Genomic DNA, 19,371 nt, shown 5'->3' with positions numbered 1-19,371 from the left:
ATCAATATAGTTCAGGGGTTCTCGGCCTTCTTCTGTCTGAGGCCTCCCTGAGCTATAAAAACTCCATGGCCCACCTGTACCACAGCAACTCTTTTTCTGCATATAAAAGCCAGGGCCAGTATTAGGTGGCAGCAAGCTGGAGAATTGCCCTATATTGATCAGGCTTCAGCTTCAGCTCCAGATGGCAGGGCTCAGGGCTCTGGGCTTCAGCCCCATGTAGCGGGGCTTTGGCTTTCTGCCATAGTGAGTCTAATACTGGTCCAGCTTGGTGGCCTCCCTGAAACCTGGACAGGAGGCCCCAGATCCCTGGTTGAGAACCACTGATTTAGTTAATGGACAAAGTGTGTAAGTACAGATTCAAATAGACCCTTTAATTATATTAAAATACTCATCATATCTAGCAGAATTATGGATCTGGAATCTGCCCTCTATCATCAAAATATGCACACAGTAATAATTGTAATATTAAGTACCAGAGTCTGGTAGCAGATCTACTGATATTTTGATGTTCCTGCATAGATCGTCACAAGAACGCGTTTGACTCCAAAATTGCACTCTAGTCTAAGGGTCCAAGGTTTACATTTCTAAATATTAATCTAAGCACTAGTAAATTTGTTATTTTAAACATGCAAGCATATTTGTAAACATTCTGAGGAATGGTAACGTTTTATAATTTCTATCTTTATTCACAAATTATCAGTCAGTAGGTACCTGAGCAATCTTCGTAGGTTGCTGCTTTGGAAAAAATAAATATTTAGAATGTTGCTATTTTACTGAGCCAAACTTCATGAGCAAAGAGTGTAATCAAAAGTTATAATGGTAATACCAGCAATCTTTATTTCTGTTCTGATTTGGGGGGAGAAGAGTTTCTTTTTAATTCAGTAGAAAATGGATGTTCTGTTTAAAGGGGGATTCCTGATTTTTTGAAGTGTTTTGTATGCAGCATACTGTAGCTTTTAGGGAATTTTAAAAATTGCCTTCACTTCCTGTAAGGCTCAGTTGATAACACTAGTTTTTGGTCTGGAAGAGGAACAGTTGTTCTGTCATGTCTCATCCCAGGATTTGAGCTACTTGCCAAGGCTCATACCACAAAGTTGAGGGGTGAAAGAGGTGACCCTACATCTGGCAAAATATTAAATTGAGGTTCCTTCTATCTGTCCCGTGCTGTCCAAATAAAAGATGATGAGCTGATTGCAGGGGAGGAACTGAACTTACTCCTTAAACCCTGCTCCACCAACTAATTATTATCCCGAGCTAGGTTTCCTGGCCCCTATCAAATCCAGCTTCCCTTTGGTACACCCTGTCTTTGTTGGGGAGTTTGCCAGCAATAGATCTTCTAGGGACGACTCACTAGTGGAACGCTCTTTATCCCCAGGCAGGAGAGGCCAACATCATTCTTTTGCCATACAACAAACTAGGTATAGTGTTAGCAGCAGCTTCCCTCTTGTTGTTGTCAAGAAGAGGAAGACAAGTAGCAGGGGTCCTTAAGCTACTCATTTTCTCTTAATTCATCCTTAGTAGCTTAACACGGGGACTTGACTCTTGCAATTGCTGTTTGCATCAGCCATCAGCGCTCTTTGAGCTTGTGTAACCCACTAAACTTTGGGTACTTGTATAATCACTATAATTCCATTTTACAGCAGGAATAGTGAGCGGGTTCAGTCTGTTTTGACAGCAGAACTCCTGTTTATGGGTAATAACACACAAGATAAATATGCAGATTTGGACTGTCATGGATGCACATACCCTGAGTTGCTTCAGTTTGGAATAAAGACACCACAATGTCATAAAGCTGCTAAGACTAAAAATCTTTAAGTTTATGAGAGGACAGTTTGCAAATACTATGTAAGCAAAAAATAATAGTATCAAACATACAGCCGTCTTCAGTACCAAAAGATACACAGACCACAAATCCTATGCATTTAAAACATGCACCATTGATTTGGCATTAATGTCATCACACTGTTCTGAGCTGAACAAGCAGAAAGCGCCCAATTGTTTGAATAGGCTGTATCCTTCTCCTTGTTGTTATCTTCTTGCTGCAATTAGTAAAACCAGGCCTTTCTGCTCCCAGATTCAGCAGACCTTACAGAGTAAAGGAACAAAGGAGCTGGGAAGCAGCAGATGTGTTGCATGAGTGTCAGATGGCCACCTGGCAGCTACTGAAGAGCATCCCCAGCAAGGACCTCTGAGCTTTGGACTGGGGGTTTTCACTGACGGAAAAGGAAGATAATGAGCAAAGCGCTTTAGCCCATGCCTCTCTCTGCCACTATCACAAAACCTCTCCTTGCTGAGGTTATGTGATGAGCTCCCCAAACCTCAAATTAGTATTGCTCCTGTCTTTTGAAATGTGTCCAGGAACACTGGTATTTTGGCTAACAATCTCTCGCTTATTAAATCAGTCTGTCAAACGGTGTATGAGCTATTGCTGAGCTCATGGCTGCTCTGTTTGTCTACACATAAACTGCACCTCCAGAATTTATTAGTCAATACTTTATATAGAACTTAGAGATATTGTGAGTGCCAATGCACTGTATAAAACCAAATTCTGTTCTGTTCTGTAATTGAATTCTATTGCTGACAGCAGTAAATGTCATCTTTGTCAATAAGACTTTTGGAGGAAAAAAATGTGCCTCAAAGTAGCCTTAAAACTTTCCTGGAGCTGGGCAGAGAGATTCAGGTCAAACAGTATAGAGTGATATAGCTAGGCTTTTCCAGCTAACGTGAATAAAAATATAGGTTGACCTCACCTAGCAGTGCTAAAAGTGCTGTAGGGAAAGATAAGCAGCTGTTTGTTTGATTTTTTTAAAAACGCAAGTTTAATTCCCATTCCACAACCACAAGATTAAAAGTTGTTACTATCAGCAAAAGCCAATCCAAGTAGATACTGAACATATGGGAAATGCAGACAGTATTTGATTTATTTTTGAAGAATCTCATGCATATAAACTCGTGCAAGCAACTTTGGTCTATATATAGAGTCTCAGCAAACTAAAATGTCTACTTTTATGGTGTAATCAAATGGTGTTGTCTGAAAGAACAGTGAGAATTACGAGCACTAGGAAATGGGTAGAATTTTGTATAGGCAGCATATATTGCAAGGGCTTTGACATTCCTATTTGTGTTTTCAGGGCAGGTACTTCTCAAGCAGAGCACATATTTTTGAAAAGCACTTGGCCAGTGGAATTCATAACACAGCTTCTCTCTCAATCTCTCTCTCGGTTTTCAAATATGGAGTTAGAACAAGCCAGAGGAGGAGACAACTTAAAATGAAGGTGAAAGAAATAAAGACGATGAAAAATCGTATAAAATAGGAACATCAATAAATCTTTAAAAGAAACCAATCAGTAGCTGTTAAAGAAAAGAAAGAAGGTGCACATGGAGGGGGAGAATAAATGAGGGAGTGAGAGAGGAATAAAGTAAAGATAAAGAAGACTTGATATAGTTTTTATTGAAATTTTTTTTATTGACAGTATGGCTTCAATTAGCTAGCAGTTTCACGGGACATCCAAAACTTTCAGATAGCCAGGTTGCCAGCTCTGCAAATTGAATTTAGGCTTATTTTGCATAGCTGACAATTTCTACTGTAGACTACTGGGCAACTTCCCCCAAAAGAAAACTTTGTGCTGAGGCCCTTAGACACTTAATGGCTTTAACTTTTGAAGGCTGTAATTTGACAATCTCAAGGGCACAGTAACAGTAAGGCACATGATAGTGCCCCAATCCAAACTATGCCCTTAACCACCAACCTTGGAAAGTGTATGTCAGTCTTTTTATAAATATCTGAACCTACTTTACCTTAAAACCCATTATGACCCTGTTTTGGGCAACAGAGGATTTCAGATAAACCCGGCTTTGCCAAATACCTTCTCCACTTTTTATTTTATTTTATTCCTCTAGAAAATGGCTCTCGGCTTTTCTTATTTGGAAAGAGAAGTGATGATATAAGTGAGGTAGAATGCTGCTGCTGCTTAGTGTTTGTTTCTAGCGTAAGTTATTAGGCAGGTCTTTTTAAAAATCACTGCAAGGGTGACTAGTAGTTTTTTCTCTGAATTTCCAGCCTTCTTTGAAGAAGTGTGTGTAATCCCTGCAATGGTTTCACTCTGATAAGTCTATTATTTTGAAGTTTTGTTTAGTGCTTTATTGTTCATTTTTATCTTTATTCATTCTCAATTTAACTTTTTAAAACTCAGTTTAAAACTTAACTAAAAAAGAACCAAACATTTCTTCCAACTGGAAAGAGTTAAATATTTTACATAAAGAGCCTGAATCCATACTAGTCATTTCTAATCTAATGACCTATTGTTGTAACTTTTAAATATTTTTTATGTTGCAGTATCTGAGTTCTTTTAATTTTACATCTAGGACTTATTAAACACATTTGCACCTTCTGACATACAGATGAATACAGATGGGCAATGCAAACTTTCTCTTTCTATGGAAGAGACATGTTCACAGCCTAATCTAAATGTAGAATTGTGCTTGACAGAGACTAGAATCCATCAGTAGTATTAACTTTAAAAAAATAAATTGTTTAAAAAGAACAGGTGGCCTTTCTTCTTCCACCTGACCTTAAACTGTCATAGTATGTGAAATATGTCACTCTTACACTGCTGAAATTGCATTTATTTATCTTTTCCACAAACTGCTCTACATTTTTAATTCACAAAGTGGAAGAAATCTATGTACTAATGGTGCTCACACATTCCTTAATTTTTATGCCTGCTTGTACTGGGGCCAAGTTCTGTGTTTGAATGCATATGGATGTATCCCACTGATGTCAGCAGGAGCTTTGCAGACATTCAAGGAGAGAATTTGTTCCTGAACTCCCTTTTTAATAACATTGTTTATTTCTAAATGTCTTATAAAGCAAGAATGATTATCAAATTACAATAAAGCATTCTTATGGTATTTCTACAATGCCTGAATCAGTAAGATGCTTTCTGTTGCAAAGAGTTGTAAAGTTAATATTTTCATGTCAAGTTTTGGGGTATTTTGGTTATAGTCCTTGAATATTGACAACAGACCCTATTCTTTCTTCTTTGTCCAAGAAAGAGGTGGTTGTGTGTGATTTCTGTATTTCTTACTATTGATAGTCCTCCTTAACCAAGCTAGTATGTTATTTACTGTATTAGCCAAAACCTTGGTTATTATGGTTACATGGTAACTTAATAGGTCAATAGGGAGGGTATATAGTAGCATTTTTCTGTGGCAAGGATTATTTTAGAGTTACTCTCACTAATGCTGCAAGCTTCTCCCCCATTAGTATAGTATTTACAAATGTCGGTCAGTGGACCTATTAACACTTCTTGAAAAGTTTTGTGAAATTCAGCAGGCTAGCTGAGGCAGAGGCTTTACCTGGTTTTGTATCTGAGTTGGAGGCCCACCCCTCACCTCCTAGCATAAATTTTACCTACTTATAGATATTTTTATTTGGGGCATTATATTTTTCTTGCAAAACTCACTAACTTCCAAACCAAAAGTCTGCCCATTTATTTTGATTTGTTTTTGTTTTATCAAAGTTCTTTTTCAGTCTGCTATTTAATTTCATCCTTGTATTTTGTAATTGTTCAAAAAATGTCTTTGAACCATTTTATTTATATAACTGTTCCAGATTAAGTATGTTCTTATCAATCTACCTTGTCTTTTGTGTCTTCTTTAATTGGGAGCATCTGCTAATTAACTGACCTCTCATTACAGCCTTCTCTGAGTCTAGTGAACAGGCCCCTGTTAATGTTATCTTTAAGTTCAAAGTATTGAAGGGTCTCTCTCTCTTTTTTAATAGCTTCTTTTCTCTGAGGAAAAGAAGCCAGTTTAATCACCATGAATTAATCTGGGCAAGACAATTTCTTAGGTCAAGTGAGGCTGGGCCATTGATCTTATCTTATGACTGTTCCAATTGTGCTGCATTCAGCTAATTGCAAGAGAGAATGTATAAAGATATGTTATATTAGATATGGTGAAGGATATCTGGCTAAAACCTGTCCTGCTCCAGTGTCTGATGATTCATTTGTGTCCGTACACCATGCTGCCTAACCTATTAGCAGTAATATACGTACTGTAAGTGATTCCTAGTTCAGAGTGGGTAGGGTGGGCTGCTGGAATGGAGGCAAAAGAGGCTCCGCATGTCCCCTGCGCTAGACGAAATCTTTGGCCAGCATTCCCAAGCTCCCATCAGCATCCATCTCCTCCGGCTGGCCAATGGGTACCAGAGACCCCCCAGGTAGGGTGATCACCTTTTCAAAAGGCAAAAGTGGGATACATACAGTAGCCCTACCATCCTCTGTGGCCCCTTCCCCCTTCTCCGTGAGGCCCTGTCCTCTGGCCAGGCCAGAAGCCAGAGCCAGGCTGTGGTAAGAACCGCCCAGGAAGCCCAGGACCTTCCACCTGTCCTGGGCAGGGGGCTGGGCTGGTGCTGCCCATGAGTCTTGTGGAGACGTGGATTGGCGCTGCAGGATATCTGGGACAAATGCTGTCCAGGAGTCATTCAACCCGGGATCAAGACATTTCTGGACTGTCCTGCCCAATTTGGGACACATAGTCACCCTACTCCCAGGGGGAAGAACTACCTATTGTCCCTTGGCGAGTGTCTCCCTGTCTTGCTACTGGGACTGTCCCTCTTTCACCGCTGTTCCCCTCAATTTCCTCCACCTGGTGATGAGGGTGGGTGGCATCTAGCCAAGGTTTTCAAAGGAAAAGAGGGTCCATTCTGATCTTTATGGTTCTATGGCTAAGGAAATGTGTTGTAGTGTGCAGCTGCTAATCTAAAACCAAAATGCCTTTTCTGTCAAAAATAAAGATACTCAGGGTCAAGTTTTAGTCATCTGAAATAAGGCAGCATACTGGTTTTCCTATTAACTTGAATGGGAGGAGGATGAAGTCCTTAATGAGTAGGAAAGAAGTAAGCTGGGACTAATGTTACTGCTGTATTTGCTTTTCAGTAAAAACTGACAATACCTTGCCAACTAGAGATTGGGTAGAAAATGTGTTCAGATTAAAGTTACCTCATCACCACACTCCAATCCTGTTTGTTCGTTAGCATCACCTGTTGCTTTTGGTCTTAAATTTAGAATTGTAAGTTGTTTGGAGCATGGATTCTCTCTTACTATAGTTTCTTGCTTTGTACAGCACATAAGCTTGAAGAGGTCCTGATTTTCAAAATGGTGATGTAAAGCTTTATTATTTATTTATTTATTTATTTATATTATTTATTATTAAAAAGTCTCCCTGTTTTTCCTTCATGGAATAAGTTAAAACAAGCTTACATGCCTTTGCTGAATTTCTTGAAAAGAGGTTGGTAGAATAAACCTGCTGTGTGAGTTTCCGGATGTGGAAAGGTTGTTGAATTCCAACATTATATTGTGTTTTCAGAATGTTTGATGGGAGTTTAAATATGCAGTTGCTAATAAATGCGTGTCTCAGTGCCAACACCTCATGTACCATTTTGAAAAAGGCTTGAGTCACAAACAGTCCAAACTTTTCACTTTTGAGCATCTTTGTTTCTTGTCTCTGTTTTTTCTTATTTTCATGTGTATATTTTTAATCATCAACATAAGAAGAAAATTGCAGTCAATATTTATAGTCATTAAAGCCTACAATGATTTGCTTTGGGGGTAAAGTAAACTCTTCCTGAATAGGGGATATAGCAATGTAACAACTGCATTAGCAATTGTTTGCTTTTAAAATGTTGCTGCTGAGAAGATGGGCTTCCAGCACAGTGAACGTGCAGTGTTGAGAGCTCATGCATTGATTACATCTGTCCTTTTGATGTTTTGCTTTTGAAGAAAAGTAGTATCTGTTAAAGGTTAAAACCACATTTAACTACTAGCTCATTTGTGAACACTACACTATAATTTTCTGATGCAAAGGCTATCCCTCTAATGGCCTTTTAAATGCAACTGTTTAGTGTGAAACCAGAGCTCCTAAAACTCATTTTTATTATTGACTGTTTTTTTTTTTTCATAACCACATTCTTCAGTAAATGTCTAAACTGCCACCTCATCCAAACTGTTTAAAAGCTAAATGTATGTTCTGGAAAATATTTGACCTGTAGCTTACCTGATGCAATAATTTAGAAATTACTATGCTGTAATGTCTAAGAACTTACAGAGCAAGCATTATTCGCTTCTCTGATCCTTTTTGAACACAATTATTTTTAGTACATTAATTTTCTTAGATGAATGAAATAAAAATTTGGCTGCTGTTCTTAATGTTTTATTTATTATGATAAATATTTATGTAATCCATTCAACATAGCCAAGCACAGTCTTGCTGAAGATATGTCAGCCTTTCTATACTTAATGCAAAGCCAAACACTTGTGTTTAAAAAAATGTGAGGCAAAAGTGGGACAGGAGATCCTCAGCTGGTGTAAATTGTTATACGTTGACTTGAGTGGAGTGATGACAATTTACACCAGCTGAGGATCTGCTTGTTATGTTTTTATATAATTAAGACGATGCATTGAGGGACATAATCTGATATAAGCCTAATAAAGTTAATGATGATGGTTTCCATGAAGTTACAGTATATTGGTCCTTAGGCCCTGAAAGCTGCTCATGTGTATAGAATTATTATTATGTGTTTGTCACCTGCACAGAATTCCTCACGAATGAGTGTTTGCAGGATTGGATTCTTATACATAAGCTATTACATAAATTATGATACACAGAAATCATTAAGGCCCTGTAATGGGGTATATAAATCCCCTCCTGGTCTGGAAGGGGTTATCTTGCTGGCAGAGGCTCAATTAACCCTTCCCAAGTGCACCTATATTAGCTATTAGGTCTGGGTGAAGGACTTAAAAGAGAGGGAAGCTGGGAGGAGAAGGGGGAGAAGAGTAGACAAGGTTTTGCAGCCTGGGGTAATCTGGAAGCCTGCCTGTGTGGGGCCCTGGTGGGCTGTAGCCTGCCTGAACCTCTGAGTAAGGGGGAGATTGTGCCAGCTTCTGGTCCATGGGGTTGATTGAGACACAGGTGCCTGTGGTTAGACAGGAGGACAGCTTTTAGCAGCAGTGGCATGCTGTAATGGGGTGGCAGCGATTTGAGCCCAGCCAGGATGAAGGTTTGATTGTTTGTATGTTTCTATTGCCCTTTATTTAAAACAAAAACAAAACTCTGTTGCCCTGGAAAGGGCTGGTCTCTGTAAAAGTGGTCTGGCTGGTGATCCAGGTTGTTCCTATGGCCAGAGAAGGCCAAAGTCAGTGGGAAAAACTGAGGTAGTGTTGCTACATCACTGTGTGGCTAGAAAGGAGTGTGCTTGAATGGTAACTTTGCTACAGGCTCCAATTCAGGCACATATATGCTTAAATGTTTCTCCAGCCTGAAGCACTGTTCTTTTAGTGTGAACAAACTTGAAGTGTTTGAAATGTGTTGAGTGTCTCTTCTGAGATGATCAGCCCTTTGTTCATTTTTAGTGCTACTGTGTTTTGAGAGTGGTTCCAATATGCAGGGCCGGCTCTGGCTTTTTTGCCGCCCCAGGCAAAAAAGTCTCCTGCTGCCCACCCCTCCGACCCCCCGCAGGGAGCGCGGCAGGGGAGGGCGCCGAACCCAGCCGTGGGCCCGCTCTCCCCGACCAGCCGGAGCGTCGGGGGGAGGGCGGCTAGCCCGCCGTGGCTCTGCTGGCGGCCGGAGCGCTGGGAGGAGGGCGGCGAGCCCGGCCGGGGCTCCGCTCTCCCCGGCGGCCGGAGCGCCATGGGGATTGCGGCGAGCCCAGTCGTGGCCCCGCTGTCGGGCCGGAGCGCCGCGCCGCCCCCCTCGAGGTGCCACCCCAAGCACATGCTTGGTGGGCTGGTGCCTGGAGCCGGCCCTGCCAATATGTTTCTGTTTTGTGGCTATCTGATTCACTATAAATAGTGTGTGTATAAAAATGTTTTCAGTGTTTCATATTTTTATATACATGTGAATGAACAGTGCAATACAACAACACTGCAAGTGTGTGTGTGTGTGTGTGTGAGAGAGAGAGAGAGAGAGATATGTGGAAAACTTGAGGAGATCTGTGTAGCTTGAAAGCTTCTCTTCCACCAATAGAAGTTGATCCAAAAAAATATATTACCTCACCCACCTTCTCTTATATTTTATATAAGATTAAAAAAATCTCTGTCTTTTAATAGCAAAATGTTTTGTGTGTTGTTCATAGACTGATAGTTTCTTTACCTCACAGTTAACAATATCAGTGGGGGAAAATAATAGACTGGGCACAGATTAACAAGTCCAAACAACTGTTTTAATTAAGCAATATATGTAGTATCCAGTTCTGCGCTAGATGAATTAATGGTACCAAACTTCCTAATTCTTATTCAGTCTTTGAACTGAAAATTGCAGGTTTTGGACCCTAGTATGTGAACAAATAAGAGAGGGTTTTCCACTGTTTCTGTAACCTCTGGTGGTGGTTTTATTTATTTATCAAGGATGGTGGTTATTAAATAAGATGATTATAAGAGTAAGGATTTTAATACTTTAAGGGTGGAATGCTCATTCTGCATGTAAAGATGAAGTTAAAGGGGCTCTATGTGGCCTGTGGGAATCCTCTATACCAGCGGTTCTCAAACTGTGGGTTGGGACCCCAAAGTGGGTCACGACTCTGTTTTAATGGGGTTGCCAGGGCTGGAGTTACACTTGCTGGGGCCCGGGGCTGAACCCCATCCCAATGCCCAGGGCCAAAGCCCGAGCCCAAGGGCTTCAGCCCTGGGTGGCAGGGCTCAGACAGGCTCCCCTGTCTAGGGCTGAAGTCCTCAGGCTTTGGACTTGCCTTTCCCTCTCTCCCCCTCCCGCCCACCCCACCCGGCGGGACTCGGGCGGGTTCAGGCTTCGGTCCCCCACCTGGGGTCCTGTAATAATTTTTGTTGTCAGAAAGGGATCGCAGTGCAGTGAAGTTTGAGAACCCCTGCATCTATACACGTTCTGCCCCCAACCAAGTCCAGGGCATAGAGCAGCTGTGCATTCCTGTGGCTCATACTGCAGTCTTCAGGATGAAGTAGTGAAATCAGCAAGCTATTCTGCTCTCCCTCCCTGCCCCAATTCCCACCACATTGGTATTTTTGTCCCTAGATCTGTGTAGTGTATTGACCTTCTGGCGGTTGGGGAGTAACAGTGGGAAACTGAGTCACAAGTCCACCTAACGTAGGCTTAATCATTCTTTGCCTTTATTTATACAATTTTAGACAGATTTTTTGTCACTTACAGTGTCTAGACATGTTTATTGCAGACAAATAACAGATGAGATGGAATTGGTAAACGGGCCCAGGTCACTACATTCCAAGGCACCTGGAAGTCCTTCCATCTTCCATGCTAGTTATTGCCTTCTCTGATCCCTTGCTCTGGTCCTTTAGTCCCACCCTTCAGTTTCTAGTCTGGTGTTTCTCTGTTTGGGCCAATGTTCACATAGGCCTTTTATCTACATTAGACTACTTAATCTTTATCCAATTGGCTTTTAACACAGTAACCCTTTGGGTTTTAGGCAACCAGTACATTATACATATGTGGCACCTTAGAGACTAACAAATTTATTAGAGCATAAGCTTTCGTGGGCTACTGCCCACTTCTTCGGATGCATATATAGTTTATATGCATCCGAAGAAGTGGGCAGTAGCCCACGAAAGCTTATGCTCTAATAAATTTGTTAGTCTCTGTCTCTAAGGTGCCACAAGTACTCCTGTTCTTTTTGCGGATACAGACTAACACGGCTGCTTCTCTGAAACCTGTCATTATACATAGGCGAGCTTCAATTACCCAACTTCTGCATTTTTCCTGCTGGTTTTGCAGTTTCTGGGTCATATCATCCTGCCCTGGGTTGTCCCTGAAAAAGGTATTTTTGTTGTTACATGTTTGCATGGCTTTTTTTTACCTCAAAACCTCCAGCACAATGTTACTTTTGTTCTGTCAGTAATAACATTTATTTTAAACAACGCAGCAATTCTATGTAAATAGGCAAAACCGCATTTATGCCAGCAAGGCCTTGGTCTAAGTGTTACCTGATCTGTACTCATTCACTACCTGTAATTACAAATCATTAAAATATAACTGACAAAGCTTTTAATTTTACCATTTAGCAATCCTTCATTTTTGTATTTCAGTGTTATAAGTCAGTATATGTATCCCCTTAACCTATTTGGGGAGGGGAGTTTGGAGAACGTGCTATGATTCTTTAATGTCAATGGTTCATATCTTCTTTAAACGTAGGGTTTTCATTCAAAGTTCAGTTTTGTTCGTGCATCATGACAAAAACGTCATTAGAAATTATTTTGTGAATGCATTTTGAAGCATGTCTCAATTTTAGGGCTTTGATATTTAGTTGCTTTTAATGATACCCCAACACGGTCTCTCTTGTGGTCTCCTCTCAACACTCCTAGGGTTACCATATTTCAGCAAGAAAAAAAGAGGACGGGAGGAGCCCCGCCCTAGCCCCGCCCCTGCCCCTCCCACTTCCCGCCCCCCCAGAACCCCCAACCCTCCCCCCGTTCCTTGTCCCCTGACTGCCCCCTCCTGGGACCCCTGCCCCTAACTGCCCCCCAGGACTCCACTCCCTATCTAAGCCTCCCTGCCTCTTGTCCCCTGACTGCCCCAACCCTTATCCACACCCCCACCCCCAGACAGACCCCTGGGACTCCCACGCCCCATCCAACCACTCCCCACCCCCTGACAGCCCCCCCCAGAACTCCCAACCCATCTAAACCCCTCTGCTCCCTGTCCCCTGACTGCTCCGATCCATCTCCCCACCCCTGCCACCTGACAGCCCCCCCCAGAACTCCCAAACACTCCCCCCCTGCTCCTTGTCCCCTGACTGCCCCCTCCTGGGACCCCTGCTCCTAACTGCCCCCCAGGACCCTACCCCCTACCTGTACCCTGACTGCCCAAAACTTTCTCCACTCCCCCCAAAAAGCCCCCCCCCGTTTCTTGACTGCCCCCTCCAGAACCTCCCTGTCCCTTCTCCTGCCCCCCTTACCCTGCTGCTCAGAACAGGGTGTTGGGCTCTGTGCCAGCCGGACACATGGCTGAGCTCCCCTGCACAACACAAAACCCGGTCCCTGGCCCTGCACAACAAAACCCGGTCCCTGGCCCTGCACAGTGCTGCCGGACTGGGCTGCAAGGGAGCTGCCGGCTCAGAATGCAGGGCGGATCCGGCTCCTCTACAGCTGCTCCGGAGTCCAGCCCGGGACTTCCCTGCAGCCCTCCCAGCCACTCGCTCTGCTCTGCGGGGGGGGGAAATCCCGGACATTGTGAGTGCTTTACAAATTCCCCCCGGACGCTATTTTTAGCACAAAAAGGAGGACATGTCCGGGTAAATCCGGACGAATGGTAACCCTAAACACTCCTCTGTGCTTCCGTGGACCAAGCCACTGCAGAGCAGTGTTCAGCAGGGTGCTCCATGCTTTACTTCTCTGAACCTGTTACTTGATTAAGAATGTAAACACTCGGCACCAAATTTTGTAATCTGTATTATTTGCATGGCTTTGCATGGCTCTCTGCATGGCTGATATTTGGTGGTTCTACTGATTTTTTGAGTCCTTAGATGCTTATTCTGTGGAAGGCTCACAGAATTTATCCCTACATCTGAGACTGGGCAGTTGTAGATTATGTGGCAAAAAAAAACTTAAATGATGCATTAAAATGAATTTTCTATTCATAGATCAGTATTCTACAAGCTTGAGCATTTGAGGAAACCCTTGCATGATGTCCTGTTGATGCAGCAGTTGTGCCACGGGAAAATGGCAATTTAAAACCAAAGTACAGGCACACACACATACATGTGAAGGGCAGTGACTTTGATAGAACTAGACTCTTTGGTAGAATAGAACAATTCCCTCATTTAATCTCACATAATAAATTTTAACTATTTCTGTTGATGAAGCAGTTAAATAGTTTCTGAGGTGTTAATGATTGACCGCCACATTGTTGGAAGGTATATTCTTAGTTAAACACATTGAGCTTTAGCTATTTCCCCCCGCTCCCCCAGTTTACACTAATGGGAGTTATGCATCAAATGCAAGAGCTGGTAATATGTATTGGTCTTAAAAACTAAAAAAAGAAAATGTGACAGTGTTTAGAAAATGGAGGCTGGGGAGCAGTATTTTAAATCCATACGTCTATATGGCGCATACAACATAGTTGCATGTGCATGCACACACAGATATATATATATATATATACACACACACACACACATACTCACAAAATGCTGGAAACAGAAATATTTTGGTGGTACAAACATGGCATAGCCAGCTTTACACTACCCTTGCACTTACTGGCAAAGGGGAGAAATGGCGGGAGAGAGCAGGATTGGGGTGCACATTGTTCAGACTGATCCATGGCCAGCAGAGCATATATAGGGCAGCTCCAACTGGCATAATTTGGAGCTGTCAGTGGCCTCCGATTTGGGGAGAATAAAAAGGTATCTTAGAGCCACTTTCTTCCTCCCCTTGTTCCTCCCTGAGCTATGCCAAGTGAAACCTTGGCTCAGTTGAGGATCTAGTCGTTTTTCACTGAGAGGTACCACATTTGTATTTTTCCATAGGTATAAATACAAACCAAGAGAAACCTCTCAGAATGAAGTAAATAGAAGCTATGAAGTATAATAATTCTAATTGCTGCCTATTAGGAAAAGTCCTTGAAACTGTATTTTTAATGTAATGACGCTATAGGAATGTAGCCCCTTTTTCCATGTAACATTAACACTTTATCCTAGAATAAAGAGAAATTTCCAAATACATGTTTGAACCAATTATAACAATTGCTTTTCATTTTCCTAATTCCCATGATTCTTCTTGCATAGTCCAGGTGTCAGTTTAATCTGCAATACTGTCAGGAGGACTGAACATTTCTTCTAGTATACAGACTCAGATATGAAAAAAAGACTTTAACTTGTACTAATTATTAGGGCTGTCGATTAATCTCAGTTAACTCACACGATTAACTCAAAAAATTAGTCATGATTAAAAAAATTAATCTCGATTAATTGCAGTTTTAATTGCTCTGTTCAACAATAGAATACCAATTGAAATTTATTAAATATTTTGGATATTTTTGTACATTTTCAAATGTATTGATTTCAATTACAACAGAATACAAAGTGCACAGTACTCACTTTATATTATTTTTATTACAAATATTTGCACTGTAAAATTGATAAACAAAAGAAATATTATTTTTCAATTCACCTCCTACAAGTACCATAGTGCAATCTCTTTATTGTGAAAGTGCAACTTACAAATGTAGATTGTTTTTGGTTATATCACTGAACTCAAAGACAAAACAATATAAAACTTTAGAGCCTACAAGTCCACTGAGTCCTCCTTCTTGTTCAGGCAATTGCTAAGAGAAACAGGTTTGTTTACATTTACAGGAGATAATGCTGTCTGCTTCTTATTTACAGTGTCACCTGAAAGTGAGAACAGATGTTCGCAAGTCACTTTTGTAGCCGGCATTGCAGGATATTTACATGCCAGATATGCTAAACATTTGTATACCCCTTCATGCTTTGTCCGCCATTCCAGAGGACATGCTTCCATGCTGATGACGCTCGTTAAAAAAAGAATTAATTAATTAAATTTGTGACACAATTCTCCCCCAAGGAGTTTAATGTCTCCTGCTCTGTGTTTTACCTGCGTTCTGCCATATATTTCATATTATAGCAGTCTCAGATGATGACCCAGCATGTTGTTCGTGTTAAGAACACTTACACTTTCACTGCAGATTTGACAAAACACAAAGAAGGTACCAATGTGAGATTTCTGCAGATAGCTACAGCACTTAACCCAAGATTTAAAAATCTGAAGTGCCTTCCAAAATCTGATCTAAACGGGGTGTGGAGCATGCTTTTGGAAGTCTTAAAAGAGGAACACTCCAATGTGGAAACTACAGATTCCTAACCACCAAAAAATAAAATCAACCTTCTGCTGGTGGCATCTGACTCTGATGATGAAAATGAACATGCATCAGTCCGCACTGCTTTGGATCTTTATTGAGCAGAATCCATCATCATGGATGCATGTCCTCTGGAATGGTGGTGAAAATTTTCTTCTATTTTCACAGTTCAAATAATAATAATAAAAAACCTAAAGTGAGCATTGTACACTTTGTATTCTGTTGTAATTGAAATCAGCATATTTGAAAATGTGGAAAAAATCCAAAAATATTTATATAAATAGTATTAAATTGTTTAAAAGAGCAATTAATTGCGATTAATTTTTTTAATTGCTTGACAGCCCTACTAATAACTATAACATGGACAAGATGGGTAATTGCAAGCTAAAGCTAAAACAACAGTGGAAAATTCCATCGGATGTTAGACCTCTGCTTAGTCTTATCTTGTTAATTTTATTAAACTGAAATGACTAAAACAACCGAACTAAAGTGAGTATGGTATATTGAAAAATACCACTTCTAAGTAGGATACCTTTAGGGATTTCCACATAGAACTTTCATGCCTTGTTTTTCTACAACGGTTCATAGTGAGGCTGTTCTCTTTTGGAAATGCCTCGTTTGTTTGTGTGGCACCTTCTGTTAAGTTATGAGAGGCTTATTTTGCTCATGTGATCAATTAAATCCTCTCTTCACAAATGACCGTGGATAATGATCTAGGACATCGTATAGTTCTTCTTTGGACTTAATTTTCCTCTGGGGTCTGATCTTATTGCAATATACATGAGAAACTGGACCTATCTAAGTGGTGTGAATTAGTCTTAAAAATATTTGCAGGCACTAAAAAGGGAGACTGTATGGAAAAATGTAATTGTTTCTTTGTATTTATGCGGTCTTCCTCCATAAGTGTAGGAGATACCTAATGGGGTGAAGAGCGTGATGGGAAGGAGGAATGGATAGAGTGCTGCCCTTGCAGTATCATTCTCCTTTCTCCAAATCTATAGGGACTTCATTAAGACTGTTAATGCCATAGAGCAGGAGACACTAGGGCAGGGGTTGGCAACGTTCGGCACGTGGCGCAGGTGAGTGATGTGCTGGCCGCGGCTTCCTGCCGCCCCCATTGGCCCAGGACGGTGAACTGCGGCCAGTGGGGGCTGCGATCGGCCGAACCTGCCGCGGCAGCAGGTAAATAAACTGGCCCGGCCCGCTAGGGTGCTTACCCTGGCGAGCTGCGTGCCAAACGTTGCCGACCCCTGTACTAGGGAAAGTGGCCAACCAGGCTAGGTGACAGCCCCTGTAAGACTTCAGACAGGACTACTCAAGTAATTAAAACAAGCAGCATTTCACACACCATTTTAGAAAAAGAAGGCATCTACAAAATTTGCTTTTTGCTTTTTGTATTTTGAATTATCTCTTCTATCATTACCAGTTCTGCAAATTCAACTTTCCTGTCTGTAGTTTAGAGTTAGTGATTTTTCATTTGATCAGAATTAATTTATTGGGCTACAGAAGATCACACATTAATTAACTTCCTAGAATCGCTAAAGACCTAGGAGTAATTTATATACTTCTGAGAATAAATACCCAAAGTCCACATGGGGCTGAAAAATCTAAAACCATTTTGGTTCTAGCATCCCTCCATTAGACAGATGGATTTACTCTATAGTGCCACAAGACTTTACTAGCTGCAACAGAATCAGCATGTATATGTTGTGGAAAAATGACCACGCGTTGTGTTTAGATCAGAATCGCCTGAGGCCTTTTTATTTTCATGCATGCATGGGGGGTACCAGTAAACTAGCAATCCCCTCTGATTACAGAATCTTGCACAGCTTATATAGCATAAAACCACAATTATATGATATATACTTTCTTATCAGCATTATTGCCATATTTGGAATACACTCTCCATAAAAGGAATATAGCTTAGCAAGCTTTCCTGTTTTTCACAGTCTGCCTTATTGCGGTTTCTAAGCTTTCCTGTTTTTCACAGTCTGTCCTACTGCGATTTCCAGACTTCCCCAAAACTGTCAATGCAGTACTATGAATCACAGGTCTTATAGTTATAGATAGTTCTGCTTTTATACTTTTCCTCTATTTTGCCTCTAAAAACCTTTCACCTACAATAGACTTAACTAATGTTCAGGTCTGAACCAAAGTTCAGGCCCGAGACAACTAAAGTTTAGGCCCTAGCAAACTTTTTCCTCCACGTATATGAATAAACTATTCTGTTAGATCAAACAGACTTGAATGTACAGAAGAATACAGTGAACTATTCTTATACTTAAATAATATATCTATCAATCTGTGAGATTTAATTTGGGTATCTTGTTCCATACTTCAATCACTGATTTACCTTTCTAGGAATAAACAGTAGAAATGTAATGATTCATCAAATGACTGTCTGTTATTTGAGTGAAGTTTGAAATATTTGACTGAACTGTGTCTTCGTTAAAGATAATGCCAAAATGAGAATAGCTAGATTAAATGATTTTTATATCTAATAACTTGTTAATATGATTATTTGGACATAATTGATGGGGGGGAAATCCCCCTTTTATTTAAGATGTATACAAAATTGGAGTTTTAATACATTTCAAATACAGATTACCACACTGTTACTTTGTAGTGAAATGCTTTTTTTGGTTTCCAAATACTGTGGTAGAGCATACAAGGTTTTTGTTTAGGTTGGATGGCAAGGCATTAAGGATGTACTGTACTGGTTGGTTGGTTGTTTTTTCCTGTGTGTGGCACTGTAGTTTACAAAGTTTAAATTAGGAATGAGTAAAAATGATACAGACTTCTCTTCAGGTGTGGGAAAGATGAGATATAATCCCTCCCCCTTTCACCTTACCTTTGGCAATTTATCACAGGGATGATGATGGGAATGCACATGGTCTTATTCCCCCCACGTGTTCTTCAGGGGTTGAAAAAGAGAAAGGAGACAGTTCACAGTTTCCACCTGTAGTGGAAAGAGCTGGTTGGTGGAGTTAAACAGGCTTCTTCAAGTGGTATCTGTATATTTCAGTGTCTGGGATCTGGTGCCTCTGACATCAATCTGTGGAACTTTTCTAGTGAGCGGTATCTGTTGGTGCCAGTTGCCCCTCCACGTCCCTCATGAAGGATTCCAAGGGTACGAAAGGGAGAGTGGTTCCAACTGCCCTCTAGTTCTTTAACCATTGAAGGACCAGTAAGTTGGAATCATACAAATGTCTGTCTTGGGTCTCAGCCTGGCATTATGTATTGTAAATCAAGCAAGCCTAGACTAAGCTTCTTTAATATTAAGCACAACACCCATTGTCTTCAGCTCTGCTTCGGGGTCAAACAAAACCCAGTGTCATTGGCAAACTCCCTTTTCTTGGACTAGAATCAGGAGTTCCTCCTCATGTTCCTTCTGATTTTGTTGGTTCAGGAGATCAGCTGAAATGTTGCCATAGATGTAACAGTCTTGGCAGTTTGGTTCAAATATCGTAGTTCTAAAGTTAGCACCACTTCCATATTACTGGGCCAGTGTCT

General features: G+C 41.0%; 1 protein-coding gene across 3 annotated transcripts in view; it reads left to right on the top strand.

Annotated features, from left to right (window-relative positions):
* Positions 1-19,371, top strand: part of KCNJ3 (potassium inwardly rectifying channel subfamily J member 3) — a 191,375-nt gene that overhangs the window by 61,685 nt on the left and 110,319 nt on the right. Inside the window, exon 3 of one of the 3 annotated variants that reach the window (XM_054044564.1) lies at positions 7,129-7,163. The exons of the other annotated variants lie outside the window; for them this stretch is intronic. Coding sequence (XP_053900539.1) covers positions 7,129-7,163 — 35 coding nt within the window. The remainder of the gene's footprint in view (positions 1-7,128; positions 7,164-19,371) is intronic. 3 annotated transcript variants of the gene reach the window in all.

The sequence above is a fragment of the Malaclemys terrapin genome, chromosome 11 (genome assembly GCF_027887155.1).
Source record: "Malaclemys terrapin pileata isolate rMalTer1 chromosome 11, rMalTer1.hap1, whole genome shotgun sequence".
In the NCBI taxonomy this organism is placed as follows: Eukaryota; Metazoa; Chordata; order Testudines; family Emydidae; genus Malaclemys; species Malaclemys terrapin.
The sequence above is the reverse complement of the archived record's forward strand: the minus strand, read 5'-3'. Positions and strand labels throughout refer to the sequence as shown.